Source organism: Cryptomeria japonica, chromosome 3 (assembly GCF_030272615.1).
Source record: "Cryptomeria japonica chromosome 3, Sugi_1.0, whole genome shotgun sequence".
Taxonomy (NCBI): domain Eukaryota; kingdom Viridiplantae; phylum Streptophyta; class Pinopsida; order Cupressales; family Cupressaceae; genus Cryptomeria; species Cryptomeria japonica.
This window is the reverse complement of record NC_081407.1, coordinates 513,086,601-513,108,736: the sequence shown is the minus strand read 5'-3', so window position 1 is coordinate 513,108,736 and position 22,136 is coordinate 513,086,601. Positions and strand designations below refer to the sequence as shown.

The window sequence follows — 22,136 nt, the reverse complement described above, 5'->3', positions numbered from 1 at the left end:
AGCAATGTGCAGCACAAGGACTCCATGTAATCGAAGGATGCCTCTCCATAAGCATTCTACCTGCAGATACATATGCAGCTGCGTTGTCCGTGATAATTTGGACAACATTCTCAACTCCAACTTCCTGAACCACACCATCCAACAGATTACACAAAGTCTCTGCATTTTTTATTTCATTTGAGGCATCAACAGACTTTATGAATACCATTGCACCATTTGAAGCCACCAAGAAGTTGAGAAGAGTCCTATTCCGTCCATCTGTCCATCCATCAGATAAAATGCTGCATCCTTTTCTCTTCCAATACCTTTTTTGATCATCAACCACACCTTGTGTATTTTGCACAGCTTTTTCTAGCAATGGCCCACTGAAGTCATGACCTGTTGGGGCCTTAAACCCCCTTACCCGCCACTGTACATGCATTAACAAAACTTTCCCAATACACATTGTTTGCTGCATTGAAAGATAGATTATTGTAAAACCAAAAGTTTGAAGCTGCTATCCGTGCTTGTTCATGCTTCTCTCTATTCCATCCTGTACCTTCAAGTGAAGGTTGTGCACCTGGAACATTGCGTGGTACAAAAAAATTAGGGTCTGATCTAACAGGAGTGCCACTAGCCTCACCCTCATTGTCACCAAAAGATGAAAGTGATTGACGACCCCGACTGTGACCAATGGGACCCGAAGTGGACAATGTGGGATTCATTGCAGCTGCCATGGCTTCTCTTGTTTTTTGCCTTTCTTCCTTATGCATATCATTCTCAGCAAGAATGGCCTTCATCTCTCTAATAATTTCAGGAGTTGATTTGGGGCATGCCTCCACACCATATCCAGGTATTTGTGCAAGGTGGTATTTTAATCTATTGATTCCACCAGTCATCCATTTTGTGCATTCGGTGCAAGTGACCTCCCCCTTTTTGCTTCCTGCAATCCCATATTTCCAAGCTTTATCTCTTTGTCTTCCTGACCTTGGGGTTGCCCTTGGAGTTGAACTTGCCATTGCTGATTTAACATGAAAAAAAAAAATCAGCAGGGTTTTATGGAAAATCAACAAAAAAAATGACAATGAATCATTTGGGAAAAATAGCATTCAAAAACAAGAAAAAAAAAGAGGAAATAACTTAGAAAAGAAAATAGAAAAAAATTTGGCAGCATATCCCCTTGTTTTTCAAGATTTTTTTCAGTTTCAAAACAATGAAATGATTCAAATGAAAAAAAAAAAGAAAGAGAAAAAATCCTTACCTAGATCTCTCTTGCTGATTTTTCCTTCTTCCCTCTACTCCTCCAAACCCTTCTAACCTGCTATGGCCAAAGAAAAACCAAAATAAAGTGAGAAACAAAAAAAAAACTCCTTTTTTACCCTTTACGGGCTTGTTTTTCTGGGCCCGCGAGTCCCTGCGAAAGACTCGCGAGTCCGAGCAAAAGACTCGTGCGAGTCTTTGCGAAAGACTCGTGCGAGTCTTTGCGAAAGACTCGTGCGAGTCTTTGCGAAAGACTCGCGAGTCTTTCGCAAGGACTCGCCTGGACTCGCCTCGCGAGTCCTAGGCGAGTCGACTCGCGGCGCCAAAGGACTCGCGAGTCCGTGGCGAGTCCGCGATTTTTAAAACTATGGTATAGACTAAGCGTACGACAGTGCTGGCCGTACGGTGATAAGTTGTGCCTTGACCGTACATGATAGTACGGACTGGGCGTATGGTAGTGTTGGCTGTACGGTGAGTGAATATCTGTCGAGTCCCGCCCCTCGAGTCCTCCAAATGCTTAGACAGTCAGTGCTTCACAGAGGAATGAAATGAATTATTAATATTCCGGATAGAAGATACTTTAGATGGAGATTCGCACTTGCCAAAGAAATAATCCAAGGGTTCGCACATGCAAAGAAAAATTATATTGATAATGATCGCACAACAGATTACATAGACTCTGAACAGAAGCAGAATAGGGTGAGGAGAAACTCCCACCGAAACTGCGGATGCCAAGTAGGGAGGATCTCTCACCTTCGAAATGGCAGACAAGCTGAACTCCAACTGGAATTCGAACATACAAAGAAAATACCAAATTCGTATGTCAACACAAATGACAAACTCGGCCATAAATGTGGGCTCTGGGGAATTTCCTAAAGGGTTACAAATGGGCCGACACGACCAAACTAAGACTTGACTAATCTAATTAAATAAAGGGCCCGAAAGATTTGTTATTACATTTGGGGCCTTACAATAAGTATTTTAATTTTATTATTTAATTATGTCGGGGACATCACACCGGTGTCCTCTGACCCAGGTAAGGCATCTAGTAACGATTTTCGTAGTGGCCTTTTCTTATCTACTGGGTTAGATGACTAGGGTTTTTTCTCAGAACCCTCACTTTTTTTAGAGCTTTCGCCTACTTTAGACACTTCCCCCTTCTTAGGCATTTTAAATTTATGATTTTTGCTAGAAACTCAACTGGATTATGTAAATTTTTGCAGCTCACGGAGTGATGGATTACTTAATTGTAATTTTGGAGATGATTCTAGCCTGTTCTTCCTTGTCGCAGAGCTCACACTGTGTAATTCTTTAGTTTAGAATGAAAATTTTTAGTAGAAATTCGATTATTAATGGCAGCTTGTGAGGGTCTTGTTGACGTGTGTTTTAGGACAACGTCTAACACAGAATAAAGTTACCAACGGTCACATTACTCTCTCTTGATCAAAGTGCGATTGTATGTTAAGATTGCGGAAAGTTCAAACAATTGACTCCAAGGTTCCTAAATGCAACGGACGTGACTCAGTTGGCTTGATGTGATATGTTGGTAATCCAAGGGGCCTTACGTTTGGATTGTACTTTCACTTTGCTGTGGCGTGGAACTTCATCATCAAATATGGAAATTCTGCAATGCTTTTGCTTCGAATGGATTGAACTGGAATGGACTGAAATTAAAGGGGAAAGGGTTAGAGGATTTAAATCTACTCCTAAGGGCAGTGATATCAATGGATAGTGCTCTGGTGGACAAATTCCAAATAAACCAAGCTCTTCTTCGCCAAGATTAACTACAACTCCGCAAGCACCAGTGCAATCTTCTGAGGATGTTGAAGGATTTTCACATTGAGAAAGTGCATTTGAATATCCAACATGATGCAATCCAAACGACTATTCACAATCAAACTTAGCATAAATTTGGGGGTTCAGGCTAACTTTGCACTGCATCTTATAATCAACAAGATGCAAAAAGTATGAACCATGGAAATTCATCAAACACCATTACATTCTTCATTGAAATGAAAGCACTTTATCTAACAACTGAGAAAATAAAATTCTACTCTAAGTGAGGAAGGTGAAACCATGCAAGTTTTGAAAAAATAACTTAAGTGGACACCATCAGAGAACAATGTTTCACTGTTATTATCTCAAAAACTTATCGCAACAATTTCATACAAATCTCCCTCCCCTTTACAAATTAGGGGGGTCACCCCTTTATATAGGCTTCATGCCTTAGCCACATGCTAACCCTAATTAGGGTTTTCCCAAAAAGATTCCTCACACATGATGCACCAAGGTGGGAATCAACAATAAATGTCCATTATTCCCATATGCAGTTAATTCCAGCCCATTACGATTGGTAACTAGAATGCATTAAATGTGCCGCTCACTAAATTTGCCCAAAATGCATTGAATATTCCTCCATGCAAAAATCGCCCCATCATGTCATAAATGCACCATCATCTCCACATGCGACGGTTGTATGCAAAAGGAATCTGCCATAACGCCTTAAATGTGATGGCTGCATGCAAAAGATGCTCCATTAATTCATCATGCACTGACTTGGCTGCCACTTGGCGAGAAACCCTTGGAGAGAGAAAACTTTATCTGGGAAGAAATTTCTTGAGATTTTGATTTTTCCTTGCCTTGGAGAAAATTTTCCATCAATTTTGCACTTTTCCTATTTTTTAGGAATTTTTTTCATATTAGGGTTCTAGGGTCCACGAGAGAAAATTCTTTTCCCTATCCAATTTTCATCACCTCAAAATTTCTTCAACATTTGGGCAAATTTTCATGCCTAAGAAGGATTTTTTTGAGAGGATTTTCCTTCTGCATTCTTATCCTTGACTTCTTCCTTGCCTTAGGAATTTTATCTTCAATTCATCCTTGGGTGTGATTTCTTCCTTGCTTGGAATTTCGTCTTGAAGGAAGGAATTTCCAACACTTAGTCAATTTTTTCACTTTCCTAGAATCTTGTCCCGAAGGAAGGAATTTCCAACACGCGGCCAATTTTTTCACCTTTTCTGGAATTCTTCACCTTGGGCACATTTCTTCCTTGAGGAAGGAATTTTTTGTTCTTTTAGAGTTCATCTTGTCCCGAGGCTTTTTCATCAATTTATCACATTTCCTATTTTTTAGGGATTTTTTGAAATTTGACTTCCAAGGTCCAGGAGAGAGAAAATCCTCCTACAAATCGAAATCTATAATCATTTTGAAATTCGAATGATTTTTGATGCCCGAAAATGGATTTCTCATAAATTTTTCCGAGGTTTTTTTTCTTTTGCAATTCATCCTTTTCCTTCAATTTCTTCTTTGCCTTGGACAATTTTCACCTTTTTGACTTGGGCGCAGAATCCTCCTCATGGAGGAAATCTCAACTTTTCAAGTTTTCCATGGCACCATCATTTTGGTGCCCATCACTCTCCTTGGGCTCTATTTCGCCATGGTCAAGGAATTTTTCCTTGGCTTACATTTTCCTTGCTCCCTCTTGTTTGGCGCTCTCCACTCTTCCTTGGGCACTATTTTACTCTCATGGCGGAATTTCTCCATTGATTGACTTTCCTTGGAATCTCCAATTTGGTGCCCTATGGAGAAAATCTTCCTTTTCAAACTTTCCTTGGCATCTTGATTTTGGCGCCCGTTACCTAACTTGGGCGCTATTTGGCCCTCATGGAGGAATTTTGAAATTTTCAAGTTTTCCACAGCACTTGGGAATTGGCGCCCTGTCTTCTCCTTGGGCGCTAAAATGCTGTGATTAAGGAATTTGCCTAAATGCTGTGATTAAGGAATTTGCCTTGTGGTGGCAAATTCCTCCACAAGGCCATTTTGGCGCCATACATCTATCTTGGGTGCTATTTGCACTGGGTCAAGGAAAATTGGGGGTGGAGGAAAATTCCTCCACCACCCTAGTTCAGGGCCCTCTTGCCTACTTGGGCGCCATTTCCACTAGGCCAAGGAATTCCATTTGTTCATGATCACATTTGCCCACATCCGCCTTGGCAAGGATTCCTACTTGATTCCTCATCCACTCTTAGTCAATTTTTGACCATTTTCTAGACTCAAGATGCTATATTGGGGAATTGAAGTGATTTTCTAGCCAGACTTGGGAGATTTTCCATGCATTCCACTTCTGGAATGGGCATCCAGACTCGACCATTTCTTGATTAGTAGCCCGCCTTTTCAAACTTTCTGGATTTAGACAATTCTTTCAGAATATTCAATCTTCAGCGTCTGCTTGTGAAGAGCCTACCAAAATACACTTTCCAAAAATAGTAAGTGTTTCAAAATGTTAGAACTAGGGAAAAACAGGACAAGAGACACTAAAAATAGAAACTTACTAAAAATAGAAATTACTTAAAATGGTAAGTTTGTTTTTTGGTGAAATGAGGACAATCTAGGAGGCCGTGAAATCACTAAAAAATAGGAACTTTCTAAAAATAGAAAGTTGCTCAGAATTAGCTCAAATTTCACTGGGAGGTTTTTGAAAGAGTCTTGATTCTAATGCAACATTCAATTTTTCCAAAAACCTAAAGGAAAGGCCTCAAATCCAAGACTGAAGGATGAAACCCTAAAACAGACAAAACAAACTCCAAACTTAGCCAAATTTGCTCAAACGAGCTGTAGACTTAGTCAAATTAACCCCAAAACACTTGCAAACTGAGGAGACCGAAGAGACTATTGCGAAAAGACCAAGAGAAACACAACCAAAAGACCAAGAGGACCTAAAAAGTAGGGGGTCTGTAATGTCCCCTTTTCTAGGTGACATGAGATGAGCAGGGGTTGACCTACCATTCGAGTTCCCGTAGGTCAACGACATGGTTAGGGGACTCATTTTGAGGGTCATGGAGCTTTGCAGGGGCTCTGTGAGCCGTTTCGGACCTTCGGATGAGGTCTTCTATTTTTTAGGGAGAACTGGCAGTTGACTGAATGACCACCTGGGGGACCAAGGAGCAGAGCAGGATCCTTTTGAGCAGTTACATGTGTTTGAAGAGAGGTTCCTACTTTTTAGGGAGATTCCCTACCTTTTAGGAGGTTGTGGCAGTTTCCATATTTGAGGTTCCATGGGACCATACTATGGTTTCAGTTTCAGGAAGATTGGGTGTGTTTCCTAGTTTCTAGGAGCATCCCTAGATTTTAGGGATGGGACTGCCAGTTAGCTCAGCTTTTCGGGCATCGGTCACAGATAGGTGACAAAGTTATATTCATGATTTTTTGGTTATTTTGGGCTGTTATTGGATATCTGGAGATATTTTAATATATTTAAATATTTCCTAAGTTAGCGATTAAATAAATTAAAATAAGGCTGTATTTAGTCATTTCGGAGTAATAAGGGGTTTCTGGCTTCATTTGGGTTGATATGCCTATGTGTTATAGCTCGTTGGAAAGGTCTTGAACTTTGCTACATGATTCTCACCTTCCAGAGTCTTTTTGGATGCTTGACGCTATTTATTTGCAATTTAGTGTTATTTTCCTATAGTTGACGCCATAATTAGAAAATAACACTCTTTTCATAATGCGCCAACTTTACTCCCTTTTAGGGTTTGTCTTGGAAAGGAAAGGAGATATAAGGAGATGAAGACCTAATTGTTCATTATCTTTTTACACAATCAAACTTATTTTGTGAATTTGCTCTGAGTGAGTGATTCTTCATCTGGGATGCAAACCCCAAGATCTGGACTGGCTGGGACGTAGCCCTCAGCAGTTATTGGCATTGGATTCTTTAGGTAGAGTGCATAGTTGATAGAAATTGAGTACGCCATTCTTCATTGTGGATTCAGGTTGCAGAGTAAGGGTTTCATCATGGCAGATTGATTCTTCAGCTTGGGCGTGATCCTTGCAGCCTTAGGGCCGCCATTTGCAGCAGGTACATCCCACGTGGAATGTAAGGAATGCATGTATTCAGCCTTAGAGGTATTCTTGATTCATGATATATTATTTTGTGAAGAACTTGGAAGTTGCAGGTCTGCAATTTACAACAGCAAGCAGGTTTGAGACAGAAACCTCAGATTTGGTCTTCAGGAGGACGAAATCCCTTCTACAGGAGGCACGTGGAACACATCAGAAGCTTGTTTCAGGCATATTGAGGGTCATTTCAACAAGCAAACTCAGTAATCATTAGCAGCAACGTCATTACATCAGATCTGAGCAAGAATACATTCAATTTCAGTGCATTACTTATTTCTTTTGGCAACTGTACTGTTTCCCAAGGGGGCCGTACCATTACAGATGGCTGTGGAGTGATAATAAATAAAATGGAGGGTTTTAAATCCATTTCTTGTTCTTAACTTCATTGTTAGGATCAGCAAGGACTGTGTAGAAGAAATCACAGTCATCAGGCTTGAATTGAGATCAGGGTGAGCAAAACAGTGAGGATTTAAGGCTAAAATTATATAATTTTGCCTGGCAGAATTTGGATTTCCAGCTAGTAATTGGGTTTTTGGCCCAATTTGTTATTGGTAATTCATTTGGAGGTAGTATAAGTGTATTGGTACATCTGGACTGCCCTTGTACCTTCAACTCATGCCTGTATCCATTTCTGGATAGCAAATTAGCAACAAACCCCAACGCTGGATCCGTGGTATGTTTCTAATTGTTTTGGTCAAGAAATACTGCTCCGAAAAACATAATCTTCGCACCCAGAGAAAGAGCTTGGAAAGCTCAGTAGAACTGCATCAACCAAACAGCGAAACCCTAACTTACTAAAAATAGTAAGTTCCGACTTCACCAAAGAATCAAATGCATGTTATGCCACCTTGGAGTTCATGGAAAACCTAGAAGGAAACCATAAGCAGAACTGAAGTATTCCCTCCTGACAAACCCTAAAAAGCTCGTGCAAAACTCCACAAAGGTTGGAAACCCTAATTCTCTCTTCCAAATAGCCTATGGGTCTCCGGAATAGGCCAATGGACCATCGAACTAATCACTGCGGAGAAGGGGACATTACATAATATCACTAATATTAATTCTCCAAAAGAATGAGACTACTTTTATCATATTCCCGATCATGCTGCCATACTTTATCCCGTCTTCATGAATAAGTCGGTGAATTACTCAACACAAAAGGTTGGCTTTATTGATGTAATTTCTATGATATTGGTTGCCTTCGATTTCTACCATAACGGTGAATATGATATCCTTGTCTATGATTTATCATAGCTTGACTTTCTAATATCGCTACCTTTGTAAGATGAGTTGACCACATTATGTGATAACCCCTACAGTATCACCAGATGTAAAATTACTTAATAATATTAATATATGGATTAATTAAATAAGGTTATTGTAAATAAATGATTAAAATAATAATATAAGTAATGTATGAAAAATAAAGGAAATATATTTAATATATAATAATAAAGAAAAGTGTTATTTAATATTTAATATATTTTAATAAAGAAAATGTTATTTAATATTTAATATATTTAAATGAAATGATATTTAATATATTTAAATATATATAATAATAATGTAAAGCATTATTTAATATTTAATTTTTAAAAGGCAATATGACCCCTATGCAAACATGATATACTATACTAACTAGCCCCCCGATTACTCCCGCACCCCTTCATGCGGAAGGGGACCCGTGGAGGGGTACAACCCTTCACGGGATATAAAGGGAGCAGCAACAACCAACGGTTAGGAAGGAGGCACGGGAAATGGAAGGCTGTGGACTTCCACAGGGATCTGCGTAAGGTAAGGGATTTCCGTTTATGGATTATGTATGTGCGTGGACATGTGTGCCACACACACACATACATAATCAAAGAATACTTTCTGCATATTAAATGGATGTTTTCTGCGTATATACATATATGTTGATTAAGAGATTCTGCTTATATAAGTAAGGGATATTCTGAATATAGATATGACAATGAATGATTTTTTATATGATAATGAATATGTGTAATGAATGCATATTAATGAATAGTTCGGAATATATATCAATGAATAGTAAGAATATTTGTTAAGGAATATATGTGAATATTGGTTAATGAACATTTTTATATATGTTGGGGAATACATGTTAAATCAGGAATATGTACATGTGGATTATGGAATAGGAAAATGGTAATAAAGTGCAAAAAATGTATGATAAATGTAATCACATGTTGGAGGCTATAGGGAGGAAACTCCTTTAGTCTAAGGGAGGGATTATGATAATCCCTAGGGCAGTATATATACTGAATACCTATATGCATATGTATGGCTTGGCTGACTAAGTTCAACCAAGAAGAGATGGATCTGGCTGGTCCCCTCTGAGGACTTGGGTGATGAGGTGCATCACCCAAGGCAAGGAATGGACATAGGGTCCTCCTTGGATGGCTTGGATGTAAGAAATTACACCCAAGACAGGAATCGAATTAACCTTCGATTTCCTGGAGGGCTTGGATGTAAGAAATTACATTCAAGACAGAAATCAAATTCACCTTCGACTTCTTGGAGGACTTGGAACCAAGAAGGCGAGCCTCACGGCTGCCTAAGGACATATCTTTGTATGGCATTCGTATCCTTTTTAATTGATGAGAATTGTGATTATGTAATTAAGTATTTTAAAGTTAGATTGCAAGTTAAATTAGTTATTGTCATGTCCCCTCTTTAGCTCTGTCTAGCAGAGACATGTGAGTTAGCCTATTATGGAGTCTTGTAGGTTGGCAATGGTGGATAGAGACTCAGTCAGGATATTCAGTGTTTGGATTTGGTGTTTCTGGCAGTAGTAGACCAGTTGGAGCAGTTCCTTGATTTTAGGGGGTAGTTCCTACATTTTAAGAGGCAGTTCCTACTTTTTAGGAGGTTGTGACAGCGTCCAGGGTTGGGGTTCCATGAGACCCATTCCTTGGTTTCAATTTCAGGAGATTTGGGTGTGTTTCCTAGTTTCTAGGAGCATCCCTAGATTTTAGGGTTGAGACTGCCAGTTGATCCATGATTTCCGACTTCAGTCATAGACAGGTGACAGGTTCCGTTTCAGACTTTTGGAGTCATTTGAGCCTTCTGCAGCTATTTGGGTTATATTTTTAATATATTTAAATATTTCCTAAGTTAGCGTTTAATTAATTAAATAAGGCTATGTTAATAGCCATTTTGGAGTAATAAGGGGTTTTTGGCTTCATCTGGATGCATATGCCCATGCGTTATAGCTCGTTAGAAAGGTCTTGAACTTTTCTAAATGTTTCCCATTTGTCAGGGACCCTTTTGATGAACGAAATTCTTTTATATTAAAAGAGTGGCGTTTTCTCTATACTTGGCAACTAAAAATGAGAAATAAGACTTTATAAGCCTAAGCGCACTTTTCATACACTTTTAGGGTTCGAGCTAGAGGGAAGGAGTTATAAGGAGATGGTAACCTAATTATCAAGTATCTTTTACACATTTCATCTTTGATTTGGAGAATTTGCTCTAGAGAGCGATTCAGCATCTGGGACGAAAACCCCAGGGTCTTGCTTGTCTGGGACGTAGCCCCCAGCACAGTGGTTATTTGGTTCTTGCATTCAGTTTTTCAGTGCCTTAGAGTTGGTACGACATCTTTTCTAGAGGATTCAGTGAACAGAGTTAGGGTTCAACGTGGAGATTGGGGTTTCTAGCTTGGCATCACCTAACAGCCGTACGGCTGTACTTTGCAGCCATTTCTCTTCCCACGTGGAGCTATGTAAGAGCTTTGGATGTTTGCCGCAACTTCCTTCTTGATTTCAGTATTCACTCTTCATTCAGGTTGGACTCATTGCTTATTGTAATCTTCCTGGAATTGTTTGGAATCACTATCTGGACAATTATTTGATTTAAATAAATCAGAAATCTGCTTGGTATGATTCTGATTTGGCTGTGTATGAACATTTATTTCCAGTACTCTTTTCATGTACTTGTTCTTCAATTATTACTTGCTGAAAAACTATCAAAAACACAAAAATAAACAAACCTTATGCAACTTCTGTCTATTCTCTAAAACCATCAAAGGAAACACAGGAAAATATAGTTTATTAATTTAAAAACTACAATAGATCAGCAAGGGGATCCATCAGGGATCTTTCAGTTATATATATATATATATATATATATATATATATATATATATATATATATATATATATATATGTTGTATTCTAACAATCTGTTTTGCAGGACAGTGATCTCTAACTAGTAGGGACATTACACATTATATGCTGACATTTGATATACAAACACGAGTCGGCTATCATATTTTCAACGTATCTGAATATGCCCAGCATGTTAAGATCGCCATATTATTTATTTCTTCATATATCGCTGCATATTTAATTATAAACTTTAGTTTTTGATGTAATCCATTCGGCTTCTAATTCGCTGCTGTATCTTACTCAATTATGGATGAAATCGTTGCATATACTTAACAGTTTGCTGCTTTATAAGTCAGCTACCATGCAAGTCGGTTTGCCTTAGAACTATTTAATCTTTGCCGACTAATGCTTGACTCAGCCGTAGCATATCATTTAGACCATTTTAATAAAGTCGCTGCCTAGGTTTTACTTTAACCATTGCAATCTGATCGTTGTCTTCAACATGAAATAAGAAGAATCACTGTTATATCAAATCTCTTATTTCTTTTCATAATGACAATTGCTTTCTCCATTATTAATCACTCCAGTCTTTGTTAATTCAACAACCAATCAAATACAGTTCGTATCCTTGTCTATGATAATTAGTCTTTTGAATAAATTGGTTCCTCTAATTTATGAATCGCTGTCCTAGTATAATCATTTCTCTGTAATTGCTTGCTTTAATAAACATTTGTATTCGTTCGGAAGTCTTCTTTATATTAATTGGCTAGACAAATCATATTAATCAAATGCCTTCGTTGTTCATGAAGTCGCCGCTATTCTCTATCAATAATTTGCCTGTGTTGATGCATAAGACACCACGTCATTTTGTATGTGTACTGTTCACCTTGAACTTTGTGTATGTTCTCTAAACTTCTGACACAAATAACTTAGGAATCATTCGCTTGGCAGATAGTGGTTGCTCCAGGCACATGATTGGTGACAAGAGTAAATTTCTTACTCTTAGAAGAATGAATGGAGGAAGAGTTAGATTTGGAGGTCTCTTCAGCAAGAGTTGCAGGCATAGGCACCCTTATTTTGAGTGATGGAGAAACTAAGGTAGAAAATGTTCTTTATATCAAAGGATTGAAACATAACCTGTTAAGTGTCAGTTAGTTGTGTGATCAAGATTATGATCTTGTTTTTAATTCAGATTGTTGTATCATAAGTAAAAGTGAAAAACATATTGTAAATGCAACAAGAGCAGCAAATAATCTTTACATCCTTGATGATTCTAACGGTGAAAAGTGTTACTTGAGTTAGCTTGATGAAACATGGTTGTGGCATAGGAGGCTTGGGCACATGAACTTTGATAATCTAATTCAAATCAGCAAGAAAGAATCAGTAAGAGACATGCCTGAGCTTGAGAAACCAGCTGATATTGTTTGCAAAAACTGTTAGATGGGGAAGCAGACTAAAACCAGCTTTAAGTCTAAAGACTTATCCAACACCAAACCACTTGAATTAGTCCATATAGACTTATGTGGACCAACTAGGACAACAAGTTTACAAGGTGAAAAGTACTTTATGATTTTGATAGATGACTTTACTCGCATGACCTGGGTAACTTTCTTGAAAGAAAAGTTTGAAGCTCTAGATAAATTTAAGGCTTTTAAAGCTTTAGTTGAGAATGAAATGGATTTCAGAATTAAATGTTTACGTTCTGACAATGGTGGTGAATTCACATCTAATGAGTGTGTGAGTTTCTGTGAGAAAAATAGAATCAAAAGACAAGTTTCAGCACCCAGAACACTTCAACAAAATGGTGTTGTTGAGAGAAAGAACATAACAGTTCAAGAAATGGCCCGAAGTATGATGAATGAGGCAAAGGTTAGTGATGCCTTTTGGAGAGAAGCTGTTCATACAACAATGCATATTCAAAACAAAGGTTTGTTAAGAGCTAAATACAACAAAACTCCCTATGAGCTTTGGAAAGGTAAACCGGCTACAGTTAAGTATTTCAAAATTTTTGGTAGCCCTTGTTATATCAAAAGAGATGATAATCTAGGTAAGTTTGATCCTAGATCAGATGAAGGCATCTTTTTGGGTTATTCTTCTAAAAGTAAGGCTTACAGATGTTTTAATAAAAGGCTGCATAAAATAGTTGAAAGTGTTAATGTTAAGGTTCATGAACTTACTAACACTTGTGGTGAGAATGGAAATGGCAGTAGTAACGTTCTAAAGGAGGAATTAGATGGTGTTGTTCAACCTTCATCATCACATACACAAGCTGGGACAGCAAGTAGCAATTCTCAAAGTAGTTCTAAAAATGATCAACCAGGAGCAACAAATACCATTTCTTCTTTTAGTATGCTAAATGGGACAGCAAGTACACTTTTTGAAAATGAGTCAGAGAGTAATCATGGTAAGACATCTTTGAAGACCCCTTCTAAGTTTGTGCAAAGAAATCATCCCGTTGATCAGATTTTACCTGAAAATAGAACTAGAGCTATTAGAAGGAATGCTAACTATTTTGAAGATGAAGATGTTTCATTACTTTCCATGTTTGAACCTAAGTGTTTTGAAGAAGCAACTGATGATAAGCACTGGATAGCTACTATGAAAGAAGAACTTGAGAAGATTCAAAAGCGTGACACAAGGGAGCTTGTGCCAAGACCCAAAGACGAGTGTCATAGGCACGAAATGGGTCTACAAAAACAAACTGAATGAGGAAGGTCAAGTGGTAAGGAATAAAGCACGTTTAGTGTGTAAAGGGTATGCACAGGTAGAAGGTGTAGATTATGATGAGACCTTTGCTCCTGTAGCATGTCTTGAAGCTATTAGACCTTTTCTTGCTTTTGCTTCCTATAAAGGGTTTAAGGTGTTTTGAATGGACGTCAAATCTTCTTTTCTTAATGGATATTTGAGTGAGGAATTTTATGTTGAACAGTTTGATGGATTTATTTTGAATGACAAACTTGATTATGTCTGCAAGCTGAAAAAGGCAATGTATGGCCTTAAAACAAGCTCCACGAGCTTGGTATGATAGATTGGACAAGTACTTGCAGCAACAAGGCTTCAGAAAAGGGGTAGCAGACAACAACCTTTATGTAAAAGAAGGTAACAACATTTTAGTTGTTGTTTATGTAGAGGATTTAAATTTTGGCAGTGATTGTGTAGACATGTCCAAAGGCTTTGCTGCAAACATGAAATAGGAGTTTGAAATGTCTATGTTGGGTGATTTGTCTTCCTTTTTGGGACTTCAAATTCAGTAGTCATCAGAAGACATTTTTATCTCTCAAACAAAGTATATCAGAGAGATGTTAAAAAGATTCAGAATGGAGGATAGTCGTCCTGTGAGTACACCAATGGTTGCAGGATGCAAACTAAGTATTGATGACGATGCTCCTAATGTTAATCAAATTTATTACAGGTCTATGGTAGGCAGTTTATTCTATGTTACAAGTTACAACTACTAGACCTAACATCATGCAGGCAGTGGGCTATGTTGCAAGGTTTCAAGCTTTTTCTAAAGACACTCATGTGTAGGCAATGAAGAGGATATTCAAGTATCTTAATGGTACTATGAGTTTTGGTTTATGGTATCCTAGATGTAAAATTTTCCACTAACCGCCTATATTGATGCAGATTGGGGAGGCTCAGTAGATGACAGAAAAAGCACTAGTGGTGGTGCCTTTTTTCTAGGCTGGTGTCTTGTTTCTTGGCTAAGTAAGAAACAGGCATCTATCTCTTTGTCAACAGGTGAAGCAGAGTATATAGCAACTGTATCTTGTTGCACACATGTGATTTGGATGAAATACACTCTACAGGATTTCTAGGTTGAGTATGATCAACCTATTTCCATTTCTGTGATAATATGAGTGCAATTAATATTTCTAAGAATCCTGTTATGCACTCTCGTACCAAACATATTCCTAGTAAGTATCATTTTTTAAGAGAGCAAGTTACTAATCAGATTGTCAAGTTGGAATATGTGTCTTCAAAGGAACAGGTTGCTCATGTTTTTACAAAGCCATTGTCTAGAGAAACCTTTGAATATCTCAGGGAGAAACTTGGAGTACTTTCACTCCAACATTGAATTACAGAATGGACTTAGGGGGATAATTTATTGTTTTATTTCATGCCCCAATTTTCAAATTTTCAGGGACATTGATGTCAAAGGGGGAGCAACAAGTCAAGGGGAGTTTAGTTCAGTGTTGGTCTCTTAATTCAGTTTTATTGCCATCAATGACAGGGGGAGATTGTTGGTCTATGTCATTGAAGTCAATTCTGGAAGAGTGGTTCAATTTGATCTTTGTCGATTTCTTGTTTGTCTCAAGTGGTTTATCAATTTTTATGTTGTTTAAAGCTTGACACTTGGTGTATTTGGCAATTGAAATTTGACCTTGTATGTGCGGTGGTAGTTTTTGTCAAACGCATGTGTAAGTTTCAGATAAGAGACAAAGTGGCTCATTCTCTACAATAATCAAAATCCATAGAGCATTTCTGACGACACTCTATGTTAATGACGCATCTGTGCTTTCAAAGACTGCCGCAGAGAATTTAAAAGCTAGTCATAACGCTTAATAAAAATCAACAACCGCCTCAACAAGATCGAACACATGGCACAAGGACGTCTTTCTGAAGACAAATAATATCCTCCTCTAACCAATTCAAATTACTCAAAAATGACAAGTGTAACCGCACCAATAATAGTCTGTATCTACAGTCAACAGTGATTGCCTTTTTTCTAAAGATTTTTTGTTTTTGGATAGCATACGAACCTGTTTAGGGCTGAGTTTAGATGTTTCTCCAAAAAATTATTTGTCCAAAGCTAGTGTTTGAAACTTCCATGCAGGCAATTCTCTTAAAATTGGTGATGTGTCCAACTTGAATTGAGGTGTTTTTTTTTCAGTCAGTTTCTGGAAGAAGTTTGTGTATTATCGATAGTAAAAACATAATTCTGGAGGTGTTGTGTCCAACTTGCATACGATTTTTGTAATGTCCCCATCCTAGTCAGGGACTTGGGATTGAGGAGTTAGCCTATTTTTGGACCCTTGTAGGCTAACAGAGTATGGATAAAGGGGTCAGTAATGCAGTATCTTGAGGAGTGGTCTGTCTATTTGTTCTAGTTCACAGTTGAGTTCAGTTCTGGTCTTCGTTTCATCAGTTTCCGACACTTTATGAGGATTTCCTATTTTTTAGGGAAAAATTGCTAAAAATAGACATGGTCCTATTTACATTGGCATGGCGAACTGTGGCCCTAGCTTCTGACTGATTCAGTTTCAGAGCAATAATGAGAGAGATATGAATTTTTAAGTGGTTCCACAAGCAATCAATATTTTAATGAAATATTAATATAAAATCATAAAGTGCATTAGTTAAATTTATTTAAGTGAAAATTTATTATCTCCTAAGCTAGGCATGGCTTTTAGGGTTAAGTTGGGAACCCTAAAAGCAAGTTATTATTTTTTAATCCCTAATTGCCAAAAATCGCACCTTTTGGGTATTTAGGCAGCCAAGATGGAAATTAAACCTCATTCTTGATATTGAGCATTTGACATTTTCTTCTGAGCACTTGGCTATGGCGGCTAGGGTTTGGACCAGTTTTGGAGAGCGTGCATTCTTTAGAATTCAGTAGCTTTGAGATTGTGAAAGATCAATCAAATTGTTGCAGCTTGGTTGGCTTCATTCAGAAGCCAAATTGAATTGAATTGGGGCAGATTTGGCTTCTTACAAGGCAGATTTGCTGTAGGGTTTTCGTATTTATTGTTTCGTTCTTGATTCTTCCGTGGTTTGGAGGCTTCTTTTCCCAAACACACAGCTTGCTCATTTATTGGCACCATCTTTCACTGTTTGGGTGTCCTAGTATTTAAATAAGAGCAGATCTGAATTGTTCCAGAATAAAAATCAGAACTTTGTAAGTTGCTGATTTATTCTTTCTTTTCAATAAATTGGCTAAGGACCTATGGGTATGCTTCTAAATTCTCCAATTCATTGTTTTAGTTGATTAAATTCATGTATTATTCAATATGTGTTGCAAATTAAAGAAACCCTCTTCTGCAACTTCTGTTTATTTCTGAAAGACCATCTTAATAATTAAAAATTACAAAGATCTACAAATTAGAGAAGGTTGAAGAGTTGAACTAGCAAGGCATCATCACAATTTAAAAAAAAAAAATGTGTTTTGATGTCCTTAGGATCTCTAAACCCTAATCCCTTTGCTATTTATTTCGCCCGCTTCGAGAATCAAAGCATCACTAGATAGCCATACTAGATGCAGGCCAGCTTGTCAAATGCATAAGTCCCCTCGTGTTTACAAACAAAACACATCAATCACTGAGTTATCCTAAGCAAATCAAGACTTGACAGTTGGAACCTTGAGGTTATCTCCTGTGATTGACACAAACAACATTGGAGATTTCCTTATTCAAGAGAGGATAGGATACACTCAGCATTCTATTTTGCGTTGACCGAAAGTGCAAGCTTTCGCCATCAACAAACTGGAAGGTGTGGAAATAATTGGCTCTGATATGCATGGAGATGAAAGTTGAAGATACCTTAACTAATTCAATTCAACCACAACCTTTATATATTTTTCATGCAACTTGTGAAAATCTGATTTCAATTTCTTAATTGCTACCTCACTGAAAAGAGTCGTGTTTACTGTCAAGGATGCATCTTGTGGGGCAAGATATCAGACAATCTCTTGATGACAAATTTTCGATCAAGTCATGGATGCTATTCACCACCTTTGGCTTATTGATGTTTGGGGCCATTACCCATATTGCCACAATCTCAAATTTAAGGCTGAAGCCTTATTGAAAGAAGGCTTGCTCCTCTATAGCAAACACATTGTCATGACCCCAGTTTCAAACCCTAATCATGTCAACTAAGTATCTCAATTTTGTGAAGTCTCTGGAGAGACAAAATTGCAATAATGAATAAAAACATCAGATAAGCATTGCATGGTATCTAGAGAGTTGAAGTAATAAGCTAATATGAAAGGAGTCACTAGTCAAAAGAAAACTCAATCGATCAAGAAGTACTTTTAGTGAATAACGAAGACAAATTTAACACTAAGACATAAGACATAGATAACATTCCTCATATAACAATTGGTGATAAGCGATCAATGATTAAAAATCAATTGATGCAAACCAACGAAAAGACATTGAACTTGTAGAATAAGAATGAATATACTACAACAGTGATGAAGGGTCAAAACTGAGAGTCAGCAATAGCCTTTGTCGACATCCAAATAATGATTCAATGCGACACCGATGATTGACGTCAATAGTTTAATTATCGAGGATGTGAGTGAGAGATATATAATGTTGCATGGGTGATACTGGATATCAATATTAAAAAGGTTGTGCGAAGAAGTAAGTACTGCAAGACATGGCAGCGGCCATCGAAGCAGCGATAAATATCCCCAAATAATACAAGGAAGATGGGAAAGTTGAGAATGCTCAATGCTACTTAAGGCTCAGGTCAATAGGTGGTCAAGTATAAGAAGGATGTAGAATACAAGGCACTAAGCATCGCTACCTTGGATTAATCCTTATCGTTGGAAGTGTTAATTACTTAGTCACCCAATTTAGTGGTGTTGTCGATTAGAGACAAGAATACAAATCATCACCCAATATGAAAAGGCATGATCATGGAAATTAGAATGTCAGACATCGATCATATTGTGAATAACAGCTAATAAGATAAATATTGGAATGATTATTATGTTATAAATTTAATAATTAAAAGTAATCACTAGTGAATGAAGAGTTGCGGTTAGGAATGTGTGTGTCTCTTATTCATTCAAGAGGTGCAACCATTTGATTGGTAAGGCATAAAAGGAAGATGAAGACATCCAATTTAGGGGGGTAGTCATAGAGAATATGATAAGAAAGGCAGAAATTATCTTCAGACACAAGACCGACATAGAAAACCTAAGTTACCGGTTTGGGTTCGGATTCGGGTACGGATTCGGCAAAAAAAAAATTTCTTGGGTACGGGTATGGGTATGGGTTCGTCCGTACATATATATATATATTTTAATTATATATATATATACACATATATTATATATATGTTCAATATATACGATCCATACAAAATAAAATATACAATGTGACTTTCCATGCATAAATGATAAATGATAAATGATAAATCTATAATTGCCAATGCCAATAAATATTCATATATCGCAAATGTAATCAGTAAACTAATAACTAAAGTCTAATATCATATTCATAATTTGCAAAAAGGATAATATTCAAGTTTCAAGTTTCAACTGATTCAACTCTTTTTTTATAGTTTTTTATTCAAGTTTTTTATTGTTTTTTATTCAAAAAAGATAATATTCAAGTTTCAAGTCTTTTTTTATTGTTTTTTATTGTTTTTTTTGACCTGTGGGCCCCGTTTTTGGGAACCCACGGGCCTAGGTTCACGTGGGTCCTCCTGGGTTCACCCAAGTCCTCTCGGGTTCGACCTGGGTTCCACCTGGGTCCTTCCCAGGTGGTCGGGTTCTAGGACCCACAGGGAACCTGACCACCTGGGAAGGACCCGGGTGGAACCCAGGCCGAACCAGGACCGGGCACGAACAAGGACCTGGACCCAGGCCAAAAAGGGAAGAACCGGTAACTTAGTAGAAAACCAATATACAAGTCCATCCTCTATTCACTACGAACAGGTAAGATAATCACATCCTTAACTTACTTATGGACACAAAAGATCTCTTGAGACATTATTATTATACGTTTACACTAGGAACAACACCGATAATATCCAAAGTGCTGGAAATGTATATTGTGAGATTATATCAGAATCAGAATCAATATTGTTCTGGTAATAGATACTGTTTGATTATATCTTATTTAATGCTGTCTGAAATTATGTACTATTTAACTATATCAGGAATTAATGCTTTTCTAGAAATTCTATAATTCTTACAGTCAACAACAGGGAACCTGACCACCTGGGAAGGACCCGGGTGGAACCCAGGCCGAACCAGGACCGGGCACGAACAAGGACCTGGACCCAGGCCAAAAAGGGAAGAACCGGTAACTTAGTAGAAAACCAATATACAAGTCCATCCTCTATTCACTACGAACAGGTAAGATAATCACATCCTTAACTTACTTATGGACACAAAAGATCTCTTGAGACATTATTATTATACGTTTACACTAGGAACAACACCGATAATATCCAAAGTGCTGGAAATGTATATTGTGAGATTATATCAGAATCAGAATCAATATTGTTCTGGTAATAGATACTGTTTGATTATATCTTATTTAATGCTGTCTGAAATTATGTACTATTTAACTATATCAGGAATTAATGCTTTTCTAGAAATTCTATAATTCTTACAGTCAACAATTATGCACTCAGTATAAGTGTGTTATTAGAGACTGTTTATTAAATCCATCGTGTGTGAGAGGATGGGGAGAGTATCCTGTGGTGGCGAGGGGCTGCCATGTGGTCATAAGGACCCATGAAGTCAAGGAACCAGTTACCATCTCCATGCAGTCTCACCAAGATGGAAAGTGTTGTAAGGTATAAAGCTTGGAAGGGCAGCAAACAGAGCCGCCAAGTCTAGCAAGGGGATTAGGAGCAACCATCCCTTGGGCTTGGTAGACAACGGACCAAAGCTGTTCCTTCAAGCCTCTTATACTATCTCTCTTACGGTGTCACAAATAGAATTGGTTATACTAGTCAGAAATGAATATGCTTGTAGGTTTGTATGCTTCATTGTGGTTGCAGGTTTCATCTAATCAAGTCATCCACTCTTTCAGTATAAGGTAAGATCCAAGCCCTATCTTGTATACATAGAATCATGAATTAATGTTAGAATAATTAATTGAGTAATATGATAAATTTCGATTTAGATTCACTGAGGAAAAGTTTAGATAAAGATTGTCTCCTAATTAAGCAAATTGTTTTGAGTTTCAAGTGTATTGAGTTAGATAACTATTGTTAAACAGGCTTATCTCTAGTAGGGGACATTACACACATCTTCATTTTGTCTTCTTAAACTGATCGTAACAAACTGTAAGATAGCTTAATTGTTGAAAAAAGGGTATGTTTTCTGCTGTTCAAATAGGCCTCAACCAGTAGGCAAAAAGGTTCAACATGTCCTATTTGAAAATTTAACCTTTTATGGATTTAAAACCCTTTTTATGGTTTAAGTATAAGGTTTAAATCATTGAGAAGAATAAGTCAAAAACTGAATCTAGATTGTAATTGCATATGGTGGTTGACAGTGATGATATTAAATGTCACTTATGTTTAAAGTAATACGGTATTGGAATCGTGTACCTTTTTGGTTTTGACACTGAAGATGAAATGATGTTAAGCATGCATTCATCTTAAGCCTTTTCCTTTCAATGTGCAATTTGAAAGCCCACACTTCTGTGGAGCATTATTTGAGCATTGTATCTTTTCAATAGTTTTTATCTAGGATTGAAAAAATTGTATAAGCATCTGCTATCATTTCTTGTATTTTGCCTTTGTTTGTTTAACCTGTGGTTGCAAGCAGGAACGCCTTTATTTTAGACTGGAAATATACAGATCACTTATATGGTAGTAAAGTACTGCTGATTAAGGGGTCTTTTGGATAAAAACACTAACTGTTATTTTGTTTGTCACTAGCAGAGAAGGTTTCAAGCTTTTCTAGGTCAAGGAAGGAGGGTGATTATTGCGGGTGATCTGAATATTGCACCTTTTAGTATTGACTCCTGTGACCCAGGACCACATTTTGAAGAAAATATGTGAGTTGGTGTTGCTATAACTGCCTTTTTACAAAGTTTAGTGTCTCTATTGCTTCATGTATCCACAAATGTGAATCAAACGGTAATTTTTTATAATTATGTCAGAGACTGATACTGAGTT

At 37.4% G+C, this 22,136-nt stretch overlaps 1 protein-coding gene across 2 annotated transcripts in view; it reads left to right on the top strand.

The window, feature by feature from the left end:
• The window catches only part of LOC131044998 (DNA-(apurinic or apyrimidinic site) endonuclease 2), a 119,451-nt gene that overhangs the window by 54,879 nt on the left and 42,436 nt on the right, over positions 1 to 22,136 (top strand). For both annotated transcript variants that reach the window (XM_057978499.2, XM_057978505.2), the window contains one exon: positions 21,900 to 22,015. In XM_057978499.2, the coding sequence (XP_057834482.1) occupies positions 21,900 to 22,015 (116 nt within the window). The remainder of the gene's footprint in view (positions 1 to 21,899; positions 22,016 to 22,136) is intronic.